Raw genomic sequence first — 19436 nt, 5'->3', positions numbered from 1 at the left:
TCATTTACGATATTTTGTTTTTTTAAATGTACTTCAAATAAACATACCTATAACACATTATGGGAACATGTGGTCAGAAAATGTTTTCTTTATACATTTTGTACAATTTCTTTTTGCATACGTCTTAATAACAGTGTAGAGATGGAAGTATTGTTCAAGCGTGTTAAATATTTCATTACCGTATACTGCAAGATCAGTGTGGCAAAATATGAAGACATGAATTTAAAAACTGGGGTAGGAAATCAGAGGAACCTTTCTTAGTTTTTAAGTTCCTTTTGTTATGGAAAAGGGGAATTGTTTGTCAGATCTGTGCTCTACATATCTTTGCTGTTCTGACTGGATTGTGGTGAGTGCATGCATCCATGCAGGTGGCACAAGGAGTGGCGAAGCCTCCTTCGTTCCCTTGCTCCTGCGGCCTGGCGGGAAAAAAAAAGAAGAAAGAGGATTGACTATGACTTTACTGTAACTTCCCTTCACTGTAGAACAAAAGCCCGTCCCTCCTGTGCGCGTGTGCATGCATGATTGCAACATAAGAGGAAGTTTTAAAATAAAGCCCTGTTCTGTTGTCACTGCAGCTTCCTTGTTTCAAAAAACTTCACCAATTCACACTTCTCACTCATTGCAATCTTGTCTTTTTCTACGTCATTCAACACATTATTACTATATTTTAAAACATTTAAACAACGGTTGCACAGGTTCTGTTGTTTAGGGGAAAACACAAGAAAACCAGAAGAAGAGATTGGTGCAAAAAATTAAGAAAGCAGAGACCGAGAAAGAAAAAGAGGCAGCAAAGGGAGGGGAATGAGGGAGGTGTGTAACAATTTCCTGTAGTTGCATACTGATCCGCGTCTCTGAACCTTCTTCTCTGTTTCTGTCACAGTGAAGAGCACAGACGAAACTGAGCGGAACAGGATGCAGGCTATCAAATGTGTGGTCGTGGGAGATGGGTACGCCATTATTTTACTTCATTTTACAATACATTTACATTGTTTGAACTTAAGCTGCCTTCGTGTCTTGAAACAAGAGGTGTTAACCGAGCTGATGCATGGTGGGGACGTTTAGCCCTAGGCTAAGAATTTAGGGTTATTTATTGGTAATGTACAAGATGTTCATATGGCCTCAACAGCCTCGACTAACAGTTATGGCAACTTCCGGACTGATTAGGGTGTGTGATATAGTGTTTACTTAAACAAAACAAAACAAACTTAAGGGTACTGTTCTTTTAAAGTTGTTGAAGAACACAGCCTGTCCTGTGTTACGTATAGATCTTTAGGCGTGTGTTTGACAGCGCTGATTCACACCGAGGGTGCTGGAGGGCGCAGGCTACAACATGTAAGAACACGCTGTAATGCAGCACGCTCAGAGCACACACTCCTCACTCTAGATGAAAATCCATGAAATGCCCCAAAAGAGTGGCTCAAAGTAAGACAGTAAGACAGAGAACAGAAAAAAGTAAACAAGAAAAGAGCTGGGTTTTTTTGAGTTTTTTTTTTTAAGTTGACCATATAGTGTATTATTTTTCCTTTGAAAACCTGCTTAATTTCTTAGGTCTTCAGACTGAATTGTACTCTTGGAAGTTGACTAGCACATCAGAAAACCTTCAATACTTATCTTTAAAGGTGGGGCAAATAGGCCAGTTGTCATGATGGCGGATATTGTACAGCGGAAGTACTGCAGCTGTTGAGATCAGGAACAGGTTACAGAACATTAACATTTACAGGTAGCACATAGCTAACATACTGTAGCTCCATTTCCTTGTGTGTGTTGAGCTTCCTGGTGTGTGTTGAATGTGACTCCGTGATTTAAAATTGAAGTCTGGAAAAGAAGAGAGATTGATGTCTGTAAATTCTTGGGAAGTGAGGCATTCTATATTTTTTTGGTTTACTTTGACATTGTTATAGAGTGGGAGGTCGGGGTGGATGGATCAGTCCACAAAATGTGGGACTTCAACATGGGAGACAGCTGTTTATCTCCAGTTAACTTCCAACAGTCAACTGGTTTCTGTCAACTAGTATCTTTTTAACTATAACCACAATAATGCACCAACCAAGTGCTTATGGATAACTACAAAGCTTCACTAATATTAACACATGATTTTAACCCGAAACCAAATATAAGGCTCTAACTTTTTTCTTAATTGTCACATACACACAGTAGAATGTAGTGAAATTCTATGAATGCATGTTTTAACCCATCCCAAGTATTAGGAAGAGTGGACAGCTGTACATACAGTGTCCGGGGAGCGACTCTGGGTTCAATGTCTTGTCTCAGGGAAACTTTGACATGTGGCCAAAGGAGTCTGGGATCAATCCACCAACGTTGGGGTTAAGGGCCCCAGCCACCCCATGATCGTAACCCTAACCTAGTATGTATTACACCTAAACCCAGGGCTGTGGTACTCGAGTCCAGTCCTGGACTCAAGAGCATTTTTCTATGCTCTCAGACTTGTCTTGTACTCGCTAGTATTTGGACTCAGACTTGTCTCGGTCTCGGCCACTGGTCTTGCCCAACATGGCTTTTGGTCTTGACTGAGTCCAGGTTTCTTTATTATGTTGATGATAATATTGGAGGGAAAGTGAAACCCAAAATGATTGTCTTGATACTGTCATGCATAAGACCTTTTTCTGTCCTGGACTCGGTATTAACTCGGACTCAAACCTTTTTGGACTTGGTCTTGACTTGGACTCAAACCTTTTTGGACTTGGTCTTGACTTGGACTCAAACCTTTTTGGACTTGGTCTTGACTTGGACTCGACTAGTCCTGGTCTTGGACTTGACTAAGGTGGTCTTGACTACAGCCCTGCTTAAACCTAACCACCTTAACCAGAGCAGTGCCAGATCAGAGTACACCTTCGTGTGATTTGTATAGCATGAACCAACGCTGTATATTGTTGTGTCAAGTACTTGTTGTAATAATCCACTAAAGCTTAAAGTCAGTGATTTGACTGTAACATTTAAAATCTGAAGTACTGCAGGACAATTCAATTCAATTTTATTTATAATATCAAATCATAACAAGAGTTATCTATCAAGACACTTTAAAGATGGAGTAGACCACACTCTATAATTTATAAAGTCCCAACAATTCTAGTAATTCCCCCAAGAGCTAGTGTGAAAGTGCAGAGGAAAACTTTCTTTCAGGAAGTAACCTCGGCCAGACCCAGGCTCTTGGTAGGTGGTGTCCGACGGTGCCGGTTGGGGCTGTGATGAACAGTGGCAATAAAAGTCACAGTAAAGATAATGGAACAGTGACTAAAAAAAAAAATGGTAGTAGTTCATGTTATAGCAGGGTGCTGCAGGGTTCAGCAGAGCCAAAAACCAGGGACGGTGTGTCTGTGTCCAAATAGACTGCGGTGCACCTTGCCTTCTAATAAGATTGCGTTTACTGTGTTCAATAAGTGTATGAGCTATGACATACATAGAGCTGAGAAGCAATCAGTTGAGGCAGGTGTTGGTATGATTAATTTCTGCCATGGCTGTTTTATTTCATGACTCTGGTATAGCTAATGTAGCATCATGTGGCACACACTGCAAAGAGCCTGTACTTTACTGTAGTTTGAGTTCCACTAGTTTAATAGAAGATTAACTTTGTCCATGTAGACAATGTGGAGATAGTACTGTCTTTGAGAAAATCTGATGATGTGTGACCAAGTGTCTGTGACCATGCACCAGATTTTAAAATGGAATTTAAAGCTTCTGTTAACAGAGAGAATGAAAAGGAAGTTGGTCTCAGGTAGCAGGAAAGTCTGCTGTCTCTCAGTGAGTAGTCTTGCTTTGCCAGACCCTCCTCCAAGGCGCTGAAGGACGTTCTGGCTACACCACAGAGCATTCAGGGACAAGAGGAAAAAGTGCTGTGGTATAATGGCATTTCTTTAAACCAATCAGAATCGTCATGCTAAGCTCCGCACAGAGCCGCTGCAAAATAGCCGTGCAAGAAAAAAAGAAATTCAGATTGGACAGATAGTCTAGTTGTCTCAATTTACTCTGCAGCGATATGAGGAGCAGTACAAAAATAGTTTTTATTAATCCACCGAATTTAAAATTCCAACACATAGAAGGTGGAAGGAAAGGGAAAACACATGCATCAGACGGAATTTCCTGCGGCGGTAGAGCAATCCGGGGAGTGTAACGTAGGATATAGACTCATACTCAGCGAGTCATTGTATAGCCTAAATACAAGCTAATAGACTGCTGATAATAGACCTTCATAGAGTTTGCCTGATGGGTGTATGGGTGGCCTGTACACATATTGATGTCCACATACACATACTGACAATTTGATAGGCCTATAAAATCCTAACTGAAGTAAACAATGCAGTTCTAAGGAAATAGAAATCATTTTGGAGACCACTTATATATACACTACATAAGCTTTTCTTACATCTTACTTAAATATACTAATTTTCACTGACTAGCTTGTTCCCGACTGGCTAGCTTGGTAATGCTTAGCTCACCAGCTAAAGTAGCTTACCAACTGGCATGGCGAGAAGTCACTGTATGTCTCCCAGCCTCCAGCACCACTTGTTTCATTATGACACATGGATGAATTCCACTGCTCCGCATTCTGGTGTGACAAGATTTCTATCTACTTAAGACAATAAAATGTTTGAGGGCACAAACATAAGATCTACATGTTAAAAATGTTCCCCCCTGCCAACATTACAGCTTTGCTCTCCTGCACCCTATTTCTTCCAATTTCTTCAACCTTGGAAACAAACTGGTGATAGTTAATCAACACATGCATGATTCAATGTAGGCCTAGTTGAAGGCATTTGACTATTTACTGTGGAAATGATAGGAAATGTCTTGTGTTTCTTTTATGAGATTCAAACCAACATGCTGGCATTTACAAGGAGAAAAAGATAGAAAGATACAGTGGATGAAATAAAAGTTAGGTATGGGAAAAGCGAATTAGAGTGAAGTAAAGCAAGAAGCAGGGACAGACTAAGGATGAATCTCCTTTGACGAGTTTGCCAAGCTAAAACCAGATAACGTAGCATGGTGTCAGAAGAGGACAGAAACGTTGATGGAAAACAAGATTACAAAGAAAGAACCCGTGACAGATCAGAGGTTGAAGTATTTTTTCTCTTTTTGATAGCCGAGTTTGGCTGGTTCCTGTTTTCAGTACTAACTGATGCATCTGAAACGGATCAGTTCCTTTTTGACTCATGCACAACCACAAAGCATACACAAGCTTGCGCTTCTATACTTCTGAAAGCCTTCGCTGACACACTACTTAACCGATAATCCTAACCTTAAACATTGGGCATGCCTAACTCTAATCTTCACATTTCACCAAAACCTTAACCAAAAAAAAAAACCAAAAAAAAAAGACATAAAGTCTAAATCCCCAAACAGCCTTTTGGAGAATTGACAACCAATCAAATTTAAAGTTTGAAAGTACACACTAGTCCTCACTAAGATGGAAGAAGTTTTCACACACAAACACACACACACTAAGCTTTTCTTAGTTGACAGCTGGGGGCTCACACCACTACTGACTCATCTTGTTCCTGGGCTGGCCTTTTCTTTAAAATGCAACTTTGCCACTTTGTAGACCATGGATGAGTTTGTAGTGTATTTCGTCTGCTTTAAAAAAAAAAAAAAAAAAAAAAAAAAAAGTGTCCTTATTTGAAAAGTTTCTTTGTCGACTTCTCTTTAAAGGGTTCAAATCAGAGAAAGATGTAGGAGTATTTTCTCAGCTCATGTCCAGTGGTCTAGCCATGCTGAAGGTTGTATCAGTCCTGATCAAAATATCCTAATAACAGTAATGCTTCTGCCAATTCTGCATAAGACATCACTTTTATTTTTTTTAAACTATTGTGGTGTTATGCGGGAAAAATGTAGAAAAACACATTTTACACACACCTAAAATGCAGTAAAATAAATATATAGTGCTCTATGGAGTGACACAGTGAGAAATTATAAATACTGAAAACGGCCCCCACAGATTTTCTAAGTAGGAGGGACTTTTTACAGTTTTTTGTTGTTGTTGATGGCAAAACAACAGTGGGCACAACTGGGGCTACATTTGCATAACTAACTACGCTCTGCACTACCAACAGCTACCTGAGCTAAACTGTTCCCATCTCCTGCAAAACTCATTCCAAGCAACACAACTCTCAACATATGTCTCAAAACAGGCTCAGGGCAGCCAAACACTATACACAACCCTCACTGCGATAACACACTGTCAGTCAGAACGCACTAAGAGTAAAAACACTAGTGTCAAACACCAATAAAGAAAATACTAACCTTTTACAGTTTGAACAATTTGAACAACTTCACAGTACTCAAAAGCTTCTTTAAAGAAAAGAAATAGATTTCACAATATAATTATTTTCACATGAGGTAAAGAGGAATGAAAATCCGTTTGCTTCAATATATAATATTTTGTCTCTCGTAATTTATGATTAGTGTGTATTAATGGTGTGATTAATCCTGCCTCTCTCCAGCATTTTGAGACAAGTTTTCTTCACCACATTGGATGTCTGCATCATCTCTAAATACACATCAATGTGGGGTTTTCAATGCTTTCACCTCCATTACTTCCTGAAAAACAGTATGTTTCATGCAGTTTTACTATAGTAAAGGTAGTGTTTTTCACATTTGTTTTATAGTTGTGTATTATACCTCAGACATCTGACCTGGACATGTTGGTATCTTTGCTCTTTTACCTGTTTCTCTCAAAAAGGTACAGTGTATAATTTTGTCATTCTCATTTGGTGTTTGTATACAAAAAAGGCTTTCTGAGCTTTCTCTATATAAACAGCATATACTGTATGTTCACTAACATGTCTAAAACAAGACACCTGCTTAGGCTTGCAGCTAAAATCAGCAATCAGCAGTGTTTGATAGGCACCTCTTCTCTTATGTTTTGAATGTGTGATTTGGACAGCAGTGTGTTAGCGTGTGAAGATAGTGCTGTAAATCCACAATGTTGTGCAGGTTGTGGTTAAAGCCATGGGATAACTTTGTAGAGTTTTGAAAACTGTGTTCAAGCTTTGAAAACCGAACTAGAGTTTGGTCCATGTGAACTGCTGCTGTGCAGACTGTAGTTAGGGTTTTGCACGTGATTTCAGTAGTGCCCACTGTGGTTTAGCAATAAAAAAATAATGTTGCACCACCAAAAAAAAAAATCGTCAATGCTTGGTTCTGGAATCAACGTTGTCTGTGGCACATATTTTACATTAAAATATATAAGAGCTTCAACAGTGGACAAAATGTTGACTCTTTGCTCAACTCACACACTGACTCTGACTCGGATGCCTGAGTCATGCATCAATAATAGCCGTGACTCTGAATGGACCGCAGCATTTTGATTCCATACCACACTACCCACAACTATACTCTTACAACTACCATTACTGCCTCCAGTGTGTGTGTGTGTGTGTGGGGGGGGGGGAGGTCAGAGAGGTATGGAGGGGCAAGGTTATTCAGTGCTTTGTACTTTAACTGTTTAAAAGTAAAATAAATGTAAATACAATACTGGAAAACTACTGTATTTACCGCACATTCACAGTAATATACTGGCTGCAGTGTATTTCCCGCCTTTTCCCAAGAAGCATTAGTATTAACAGTAAATGCTGTTGCCATCTGCGCTGACTGCATGATCAGATGTGCGCATGCGCTTAAATACATAGAAATTTTGATTGTTTCCCTACACTATTTGTATCACGCATCTAATGAAACACTTGATGGCCAGGCGGCACAACTGGCGTTATGCATTATACCTTTTCTTGGTAGGCCTGTTTTATAAAGATATTTAAAGTAAGTACTTAATGTCACTGATCCAACCACATATCGATGCCCACATACTACGCCTTGGCTAGGTTGTTACTTTTGCAACATGTAGTGTGAAGATGTTACGATGTTTTTAAATGTAGCTTACTCTATACATTACGAGGTGTTTGCCAAACCAAAATAATGAAAGGAGTTGTTACATGTTACATGAACATACACCATTTTGGTTACATGTGGACTATAGTCTGAGTCTTTCTGTCACTGCAAACCTTCAGTTTCCAGGGAAGTCAGAGGTGTGCGACCTCTGACATAAAGTATGTGGCAATTGCATGTCGCTTTGGATAAAAAGCATCAGCTAAATGACATGTAATGTAAGGTAATTTCAAACACTGCTGACTGCAATTTTAGCTAATAGACTAAGCAGTGTTTTAAAACTTGTTAGTGAATAAATACAAATATATGGGGAAAGCTCAAAAACATTTTTGGGGGAAATAAAGACCAAATAAGAATGAAACAGTTATTCAGTTATCATGTACCGTTTAAAAGAAACAATGAACAGGTAAAAGAGCACTTCCCAAAATGTCCAGGTATGATGTATGAGGTTACATACACAGCTGTGTAAAAACATAATAAAAAAAAAAACAAAAAAAAAAACATAAACATTATGTATGGGTGGTGATGGGTTCAATTCCCACTGCGATACATCAGCTGATGTGACCATGGGCAAGACACTTAACCTATAGTTGCTCCAGAAGTGTGCGGCCTGACACTTATAAAAAAAAAAAAAAAAAAAAGTCATAACTTTCCAATCACATTCATGCAGACTCTGATCTGCTCTGTGTGTCAGTGCGTTGGTGAAGACAGGCCACGAGTGCTGGTGTTAATGCTCTGGAACAAAATACGAACAGGACTAGTTGATACTTGTTTGATCATCTCCTGCATGCAGCCAGACATCACTGCGCTCCTGTAATGAACATGTTACTGGCTCAAATGTTTCAATCTCAATTATAAAATGTGGTATTAAAACTAATAGATACACTTGTAAACATGTGAGGCTTATGATACTGATATGTGTGGTTATTGCTCGGAGATCAGTCTGCCTGCTCATCTCTCATCCTCTCTAACCTCTGCTTTGGGTGATAAAGAAACAACTCAAGGAATATCTCAAAATACAAAAAATCCAATTAAAATATTTCTGCTCTCCCATCCTGTCTTCCATAAGAGTATGATGATTTTTTTTATTTTATGTACTGTAAGTATGTAGCATGGACTCGGGACAAAGCTTATGTTTGTTGTTTACCAGTAAATACCTGCCCATTGTCATTGACTCTCATTCTGATTGCCTCTTTGAGCCTAAATGAAATATTGATATTGTCTGTTCATAATGTCTCACTGCCTGTGTTTTTACTTGTATGATTTAGAGCGGTGGGTAAAACATGTCTTCTCATCAGCTACACAACCAATGCCTTCCCCGGGGAGTACATTCCTACAGTGTGAGTATGAAGCACACCAACACACATGCTCTCTTTCTGACGGTAAATTACATGTACGAGTAACTAACATGTTGCACATTACAGCAAAACTGTATGTATGCAACGGTGTGCATGCAATGACTCACATGAGACATTTATGGCACACATATACAGTAAAAAATACACACATACGTACACGTTGCATTCATCTGCCTAACACAGGTTTTGTCTGGCAGCAACCTGCAAGTTAGGAAGGACACTTCCTTTCTAAAAGAAAAAAGCTGAGTTAAATAGAGAAGAAAAAGGTTCATTAAAACCATTTTCTAGTTAAACAATTACATTAATGTTGCAGTGCTTGTGAGTAAGCCACTGATTTTATGTTTACTCCCCTTGCCATCACATTCACAATATAAATAATCATCTTCATTCCCCCTTCAAAACGTCCATTATACTGTACATGTCCATACTTTAACTAAAAGACAAGTAAAATCCTGCGATGAATGTAAAAAGGATACAATGAGTTAAAAGAGGATGACAGTAACAATTAAGATATTTTAGGAATAGGAAAAGAGAACATTATTATATTATTGCAACCATATACAAACCTTTTTTGTAAAGAAAGAAGCAATTTAAATGTCCTTTTTAGTCTTTAGACAGGATTTAGGTCCATGTTTTCCAGTGTTTTCAAAAAAAAAAAACTCAACTCTAAAACTGACTTGTAACCTGTGAAGAGAGGCAAGAACATGGGCGATATATCTCTTCCACTTTATTAAAAGTCTCTAGCGGCTGTGTTTAAATGACTGATGGCGTGAGATGACTGAATATAAGACAAAAACAGGATGTTGATGTGGCGCGAATTAGTTGCGAGTGTCCATCAAAGTTGCGCAACAAAATGATCAATTAGACGATCAAGTCAAGGTAGATTCATTTGCAAAATCAGATTACCTTAGTTTTTATTTGTTTTCATAAATCTTCAATCAAACTGATGTTGGTTTATTTGTTTAAAGAATGGCTGTTTGCAAATTAACTCTTTAGTCTTTAAAAATTCAACGAGATTTCAGAGAGAAATATTGTACTTTTTACTCCCCTATGTTAATCTGACAGATACTTTACAAATTAAGATTGTTACACACAAAACACAAGTACCGTAGTTTCTAAACTACAATGTCATATTATAAATTCAACTACCCAACATACCTAGTACCCAATACAACAGCCTACAAGTTCAGCTGAAAAGATTAGATGATTAAACACTTGATTGACAGAACTGTTTTGATCATTTCCAGTTTCTGAAATGGGAGTGTTTATCTTATCTTAGTACATAGATACTTTTACTTTAAGTAACATTGTCAATGCAGGACATTTACTTGTAACAGAGTATTTTTACAGTGTGGTATTAGTACTTTCCCTTAAGTACATGATCTGAATACTTCTTCCACCACTGGTACATATAAAAAGGTCCAAAGGGAAGTTAAGGAAAGTAATTTAAAAGCTGCTGGATGAGACTGTAGTGTTCCAGTGTGACCACACAGGGGCAGCACAGTTTAGCGTTATAATCTAGAACGCTGGAGAGGTTACTTCCTTAAAAACACCCTGTTGTTTAAACAACAGAAGTCAAATAGATTATGCATTTTTATGGCAAACCAACACAGCAATTTAAATTCAAGTTTGTGTACTCCTTTTAGTCCAAGGATTGTAATCCACCTGTCCAAATAAACTAGTCCTTTTTCAAGGTTTCTGTAGGAAAAATCTTCTCCTCTCAGCTCTAAGGTGCTTAATTATATGGCAATACCTTGGGATGAGATTTCTAGGTCAAACTAATTCATTGTTCAAATAATCACTTGAATGAAAGTCCGGCTCACTGATTGATCGATTGATTGATCGATTGATTGACTGACTGCTGCGCTCCCCACAGGTTTGACAACTACTCAGCAAATGTGATGGTGGACAGCAAGCCGGTCAACCTGGGCCTCTGGGATACAGCTGGACAGGAAGACTACGACAGGCTCCGCCCACTGTCCTACCCACAGACGGTACACACACACACACGCACACACACTGTGTAGTCTATATCCATAATACCCAAGAAGTGTTACTGTAAAGAAATGCTAATAAACTAGAGCACATTTTTCTTTCTCATCCCTGAATGGTGTGTGTCATTACTAAAACTCATTAGAAACATTAATTACTTTCTTCTCAAGCCATGGCAAAAATAAGCATGTTAAGTTAAGCTTCAGTGTGTAACTTTTTGATATCAATAAACGCCCATTACATTCAAGCCATTGCCAAGTGAGTTGCTACAAAGCTAATTAACCCTATCATCTCCACACAACGCAGTCTGTATTTAATGTATCATGGAATATCTCGCTCATCTCATTTTCGATTCTTCAGGATGTTTTCCTGATCTGTTTCTCCCTGGTGAGCCCAGCGTCCTACGAGAACGTCAGAGCTAAGGTGAGTCTCATATCTGTGGTACGTTATTATCTGGACCTTTTTAACCTGTCAACTAAATATATATCTGGCATGTAAAAAGGTTGAAGTAATACATTCAACATAATTTGTAGTTTTCAAAATAAAGGAGTCTCAATGATTTGACTGTATATTAGTAGAAACAAACAATGATTTAGTTGCTGCCTCTTCTGCCACACTTGCTGAATAACATGGATGGGACATGGTTTGAATGTGTATGTGTGAAAAAAACAAGATAATTCTCTGTCTTTTTTTAGACAGAGAATTAGACTCTGGGCTCTAACGTTCATGAACAGTGATGGTGAAGACTTTAGTATGCCAAAGATGTGGTGGCCCAGGGAGATCAATACGCTGCAAATTAGGAAAACACATGCAAGTAGACACAACACAAACAAATCATCGACAAAACATTTTCACTAATTTGACAACACATTCACAGCTCTTCAAGATGCTCACAACCAGGGGACACTAAAAAGTAACGCACGCGGCTGGGACATGTCTGTTGCCATGGTCTGTGGACTATAGATTAAGTTATTGAGGTTGGTGCTTTTGAAAAAATGATCTAAAATGCAACTTTTTGCCTTATTTTAATTATTATAGAAATTAATTTAACAAAAGCATGATTATTCTATTAGAATAATTATATAAACAGATAAGCAGCACATCCTCACATTGGAGAAACTGGAACCAAAGAATGTCTGGTGTTTTGCTTGATAAATGGCATACTAATCTTTTTATCTCTAGATTTTAGATTTCCATCTATCCATTCATCCACCTTCTATTTCTGCTTAATTTTATTCAGGGTCTTGTCTGTTAATCATTCAGCCTTTTAATCTTGACATATGAACACCAGATTGTGTAGGATTGTGATTGTGCTCTCATAACAAGAGCAGTCTGTTTTTTAGCGTTTTCATGTTCTCTTCGCAACAAAAACCGAGACTCTGCTCCTTGACCCTATAAATATCCTATAAGAACATCAACACAACATAACAAAGGAAATAATGATTAGATTTCCTCCGCTTGTGCTATGCTCTTCTTTTTTAATCCCATGAGAGTCACCATAGTAACAAGGGACATGAGATGTACCATAAGCATGGTTTCTGCTAGATCAGTTGGTATGGAGGAAATTAAAAAAGGATGACAGGGTTTTGGTGAAAAAAAAAATTATGAGACTTCAGTATCAGAAAGAGGGGTTAAGTTATGCTTTTACACCCAGAAAAGAGGCTGTATTTGGCTGAAAGTACAAACTGCATTATCTTTATGTACAATAATGGCACTTAAATGCATTCTGCCCTTGTACCGTATGAGCTTAACTTGTTAGACTGACCGTATTTTGACTAAGCAAACAAATGTTATTTAGTCACTTTTAACTCTCATGTTGTCCTTGTGTCAAATTGACCTGTTTTCAGTTAGTTTTTTAGTTTTTTATCACAAAAAATGGGCCTGAAAAAAAAAGCGCTGAAAATGTCAACATTAAAAATATCATAAAAAAGCAATAGTTTTTTTCTCCATGGTTGACGGGAAGTCAACACAAGGGGTAACATAAACTGTGGCTTATTCGTCCCAGGGCAATCCTTTTATGATTTGGGGTATTTTCAACACTTTTCTTCAGCCAATCACATTCCTTCCTTCATCAGTTTCAGAGAGCTCTATTATTTGGTTTGTAGAGGTTGAAATATTGACAACAAGGCACCATTTAAGACAAGTCATAGTCTGGTCTTAATTTAATTAGGACAGGTCCAAAACAAGTTTCAAGTCATTCAAGACAAGTCAATATCAATGCTTTGGATAGTTGGGTCAGTTAACTCTGAAGCAAGTTAATTCTCAAATAAATCCAAGTAATTCCAAGTCCTGTTCCAAGTCCTTTCGGGCAATTCCAAGTCCAATCACGAGTCAATGCCACAATGTCAAAACTTGAAACTTTAATCATTTCGCTTTCAAATCTCAAGAAAAGTCCAATCCTTTGGGAGTCTGCAAGTCCATGTCAAGTCTCAAGTCTTGATTTCTTTCTAAACTCCCAAGTCTCTGTCCAGACACCGTCCCGTGGACGGGACGTTTCCGTCGCTGTGGACTCCCAGTTTTCTCCACTTATAAAAGTTTTCATGATTTTAAAGCCTTAACTCTTCATAAAACATGCTCATGCAGCGCACCATTTGAAAGTTCAGCCCACACATCAACACATATGATGATTTATAGCAGTTAAACAACTGTTATAAAGTCAAAGAATATAAAGAGAAACAGAAAAATTCTGCGCCTAGTATCTAAAGTTGAGTGTGCATCCATACCTTTTTCCTCATGTCATTATTCACAGCTGTGAAGGATCTCCAACAACTTTGTTTTCAGACATCCCCAACAATCCAATTGAATTAGAGTATCCAAGCCATTTTATCCAAAACGAGCTGGTCACCTCACAATCTTCGAGTTTTTGTCCGAGTTTCAACGGAAATAAAGCTGAACATTTTTTAATTTCTGTGCTTTCATGGCTTCTCTCTTCTCTCTCGGGGTAGCCACGTTGTTTGGGAACACACCTGTGCGTTATCTGACGTCTAAGCACTTGATTGACAGGTGATATAAGCCAATCCCTCAGCTGTAACCTGAGATAAGCCTTGTGAAAGCCAATCAAGTCGCAGAGATGAGGGTAACCGGATGTGAGAAAGATTGACTTATGGGAGGACCAATTAAAATTAAATGTTGCGTGACCGGCCTACCTGTTTAGCCAATAAGAAGACGAATCGATTGAAACCAAACTTGACCAGACAATTTTAACCCTTTGAGGGCTGCAGCTGTGTCAAAGCAAAAACAGGGCCTTCTTATTGCATTACACATCCTGAACAATGTATTATTAGTTATTTGTATTTATTTATGTATATAGTTATTTCAAGTATATGTGTGATTGATGTGTTTTTGTATTTGAGGAAGTTTTGTATTTTGCACTTTTCAAAAGGAAATAAGAAAAATGCACAGACATATATGTAAACGTACGTAGTAAACTTAAACGTAATTCAATGAGACTTCATAAGAAAATAAAGCTCACCAATACATGCTGAGACATTTGAAGTCAAAAGAATTGACTCAAAGAAGCAGCAGAATTATTATCAGATGTCAACAGGCTGGCTTGAGAGCGGCCTAACCCACCAGGCAGCTCAAAAACTTAAACTATTATTTTAGGCGCAGACATAATCTACATAATACTTCTTTCAGCAGATAGAATCACTTATGTAATCGGATGGAGAGAGGACAACAAAGGTAAATAGTGGTGAGCAAGAGGAAAAGGTTACTAAGGAGAACTTGAGATATAAGTTCAGAATTAGGAAGCAGATGAGATGTCACAGTGAAAATTCATTTAGAAAAGAAGGGAATAGTGGGTGCCTGAGTGAGTGATAGAGCAAACGTTATAATCTTCAGAGAAATTGCGAAAGAGCAGAGTGGTAGCAGCCAGGACAGGCCTGAAAATGAAAACGTCAACCACGCTCTGAAATTATTTTCAAGTTGGGGCTGAAACGTGGAGTCCATACCTTCATAGAGCATGTCAATTGCATGTTGACACTTGTTTCATGACAATTTAAGTGACCAGTTTGACTCCCTCAACCTCCGTGTCTCCCCTTCACCCCAGTAATTTTCTTCATCTCCGACACATCCTTTCAGTTTGTGATTCCCCCCTTCCATTTTCTCATTTTGTTTTCCTTTATTTCTCTCCAGTGGTACCCTGAGGTCCGCCATCACTGCCCCTCCACACCTATTATCCTGGTGGGCACCAAGCTGGATCTGAGGGACGAGAAGGACACCATTGAGAAGCTGAAGGAAAAGAAGCTAGCACCAATCACTTACCCTCAGGGCCTGGCTCTGGCTAAAGAGATCGGTGGGTGTTGCTCATGGGGTTTTCTAAGGTCTTGCATGAAGAGACATTTGTTGCCTCCTTGGTTAATGAAACAACACGTGCTATTACCTATGCTTCTGTGTTATAGATAAATGAAAATATAAAATGTAATATAATCGTGAACCTATGATGTGCGTTCTGTGATTACTGCATTCAGTGTGGTGGTCTATTGAGTTTACTGAAAGTAAAAGCATGAATGATTGGATACATTATAATCAACTAGCATCCTTTCTGAGAGACAAAAGTAGCCTATGTGATGTTATTCAGTCATAAAACACAAGTATTGTCAGCTTCAAGAGAAAGAATACCATGACAACCATCACACGAGTGTACCAAAGGATTGCATCCACATGTTATGATCAATGAGTCCCTAGTGTGACTGCGTTTTGGCATCTTTCAGCAAATATTTTAAGCTTAATTGCTCAAGATTATACTGTTTAGGTTTAGTCTCATGGCTCTCATTAACCATGTGTCCTGTTGTAGCAGGCAACTGTTTCTCTTCACAAAGCTCTGATGAGTGGCTACACCTACCCGGGACCAATCTAAACTAAATGCTGCATTTAAAACATCTAAACACCCCTATGTTTTTCTCAGGAGTTGGTGACCAAAACAGAGTTAAAAGAAAATTAAATATGGATTGTTATCAGATGAAATACATAATGAAATAAGGGGAATTATTTTCTTTGCAGCTTGGAAAGATATAGCAAAAAACATGGCTTAGATGTAGGATGAAGATTTAAATAAATTTAAATCGTTTAAAGTAAAACAATGTCGCTTTTCTCTCTTTGGTCCCCCTACAGGTTGTCAACCTGTTTTAATTTAATATTTTATTCCCTAATCTTTATGTTTGCCTTTTCTGTATGTTTTTGTTGATTTTCTGGTAAATGTCTTTTTCTGTTTTTCATTAACACTAACCAAGTATTTTTTGACCAAAACTTAATTAATCAGTGAATGTTTTACAACGTGTTTAAAACTGCAATCGTAATGTTAATGTACGGGGACGGGAAACACTTTTTGTGGGTCGGATTTCCTGCCACCACAAGAGTACCACTTATTTTTTAACCCAAACTATAATCTTGTTTGTAATTGCAACTAGTCTTTTTGGTGCCTAAACGTAACTGTCGTTAAGACAGGTACCGTTTGTCGGCTAAACTCAACCCCAATGGCCGCTGAAAATACCGCAACATCACAGTGCACTGTACCTGGCTCAAAGTAACCTTTTATTGGCTAAATTTAACTGTAAAGGTCGCAACACTTGACTGTGAATGGCCGTCATGTGACCAGGGATCAGTTGCCGTAACTTTGTAAGAAATCATACAAATAGTTGTGCATTTGTTTTTGTACTATATGATGCGTTGAAAAACAATTTAAGTTTTCCTATGGTTTGGAGGAAATGTTAAATACATACATACATTACAGGTTTAATGTGCAGGCTTACAATCAATGCTTGTTTTATTCTGCCTACTTCTTTCATATTCTTTCGTTTACGTATTGTTTTATTGATGTGATTGACTGTGTGTCCTTTGTTGTATGTGCAGATTCAGTGAAGTACCTGGAGTGCTCGGCTTTGACCCAACGCGGTCTTAAGACGGTGTTTGATGAGGCCATCCGAGCTGTGCTCTGCCCCCAGCCCACTAAGGTAAAGAAGAAGGGCTGCACCCTGCTGTAAATGGTAAGTCTGACCTTGACAAGGAAGGAGAGAATGCTCAAAGAAAGAGAGAGAAGAAAGGAGTGATGATTTAGTAAAATGTAGTAAAAAAATGAGGGCCAGAAGAAGGGGTCACAATGAGTCATTCAGTAGTTTGCTTTTCCTGGATAGTAAGTCTTCAACTTCTGAGGAATCTAGATCACGTACGGTGCAGCAAGAGTTGGCTAATGATCCCTAATGGATGATTCAAAGGCTTCTACTTTCCCAAACATACAGTTTTACAGAGACTGTCCTCCCCTAATAAACATTTGTACAAACAGCAATTACAACCCACATTTGTATTTATTTAGTTTGACGGAGCCCTCTAGTGGACATAAAAATGATGATGGAAGAATTCCCGTCCCCAACCCCCCCACCTTCCGGACTTCCCCACACTAACCTCCGAACCCCACCCTAAAATCCTTCTTTTTTGTTATTGGCTGGAATGCTGAAACGCTATTTTATAATGGAACACCAGTTTATTTCTGTTGTCGTTTGTAGACCCCGGGGTGTCTACAGAGACCGCTTTTTTTACACTGTGTTCAGGGGACAATCAGCTATCAGATAGTGAGGAGATGTTTGCTGTATGTGACAACAAATGTTGTAGCCTAAAACACGCGTGACATCGCTCAGAGCACCTTTAAAGAGTAGACTTTAACAAACTATATCATTGTTTGGTTTAACAAGCTGTTGGTTTCACACACTTTACAAAAAGAAGAAAAACCAGCCAAAGAGAAGCAAGACATAAAGAGACACACCAGACATAGACAGAAATAATTAGAAACAGTTGATTATGCACAGAGTCCAATCTTTCTAAAGTAATTTCACTACTAACCCACAGGGCAGATTTCCAATTTGCAACGAGGAGGACGGCCACATAACGCAGTCTGCTGGAAAATACAGCAGTAACGTTCCAAGGCTGTTCCCGCAGAGATAGATACAACCCCAAAAAAGTCCATCCATTTTGAGCTCCTGCCTTTTGTAGTTTGCGGTAATTATTGAAGAATTGATAGTATCCCGTGGGGATTTTAATATGCCAAGGTACAAAAACAATTTGACAACATGTGAAAGAGAAATTACTTATACAAAATTGCATTTGGAGTAATGGGTCACTTCTTAGTTGGGGGAAATAATCATTTTTGGTCTTCATAAGAAAGCAGGGAGGTGTCATTTCAACCTGTGTGAGTGTTCATGAAGTTGTTACTAATGCATGTGATCTTCATTATTTTAGATTCATGCTGGACCAGAAAGAACAGAGAAAGAGATTCAGATTGATGAGCCCTCGTTAAAGAAGACATTTTGAAAGTTCTGTTATGTTTCTAATAGAAAACTACAACTAGATTTCCACTGGTTAAAACAAATAATGCTTTTGCAGTTATAATAAAATGGCACCAAACCTTTCTGTGCTGCATATGCTGAGACAGTTTTTTTTCAAAATGCATTATAGATGCTGTATCAGGCACGATTTTGTACTGCCAAGTTCACACTATAGATTTGCTCTGTTGACTTTAATGTAAGACCATGATCACAAGAGAGCTACTATAGTATGTTTCCATGTACCAACATTCCTTCAGACCAGACTGCGTCTCACTGCCGTTTTGCGGCCAACAATACATCCAGATGCTTTTGTGCAACTTCAAACGACATTTGTTCTTGCAAAGATAGTGTTGCTATAATATTGGTTCATAATGTCTCACAACTGTTGTTTTGACAGTCACGAACAATAATAAAAACACAAGGATCAGGGATGTAGTTTTCATATGAGCAGTGAGCTGAGCAAGGTTGTATTTTAAAAGTTATGAACAAATGTATTATTTGTTGTGATATCAAAATAAAAGACATTTTATCAAGTAAAACACAGTGAGAATGTTATTTCGGTATAGTTGACGTGACTTTTGTCCCTTTGGTAAAGCATGTTGTGACATGTGATTTGACTCTCCGGCTTGTTGCAAACAGCATCATCTACATGATCCCAGCAGAGACACAAAGAGCTCACCGTGGAGGGTCTGGCAAAGGTAACGCTGATATATCTCACTGCTACTCCTACCATCTGCTACAAGCATCATCATCAAACATCATCAGTCATACTTTTCTTTCCAAGAGGGGAAAACATAAGGGCAGTTATATGTTAATCTGATGGATTTGTTTTCACTGATTTCCAGTGGTAACCAAATGATTGAATGTGGGA

At 38.4% G+C, this 19436-nt stretch overlaps 1 protein-coding gene across 1 annotated transcript; it reads left to right on the top strand.

Moving 5' to 3' along the window:
- The first annotated feature begins 676 nt into the window (after window positions 1-676).
- Window positions 677-18990, top strand: rac2 (Rac family small GTPase 2). The gene is made up of 7 exons (XM_034884974.1): window positions 677-947; window positions 9165-9236; window positions 11131-11248; window positions 11607-11669; window positions 15384-15543; window positions 17100-17233; window positions 18480-18990. The coding sequence occupies exons 1-6, from the start codon at window positions 913-915 to the stop codon at window positions 17228-17230; spliced, it is 579 nt and encodes a 192-aa protein (XP_034740865.1). The 5' UTR covers window positions 677-912; the 3' UTR covers window positions 17231-17233; window positions 18480-18990.
- Window positions 18991-19436: the final 446 nt, after the last annotated feature.

The sequence above is a fragment of the Etheostoma cragini genome, chromosome 2, assembly GCF_013103735.1.
Source record: "Etheostoma cragini isolate CJK2018 chromosome 2, CSU_Ecrag_1.0, whole genome shotgun sequence".
In the NCBI taxonomy this organism is placed as follows: domain Eukaryota; kingdom Metazoa; phylum Chordata; class Actinopteri; order Perciformes; family Percidae; genus Etheostoma; species Etheostoma cragini.
The sequence above is the reverse complement of the archived record's forward strand: the minus strand, read 5'-3'. Positions and strand labels throughout refer to the sequence as shown.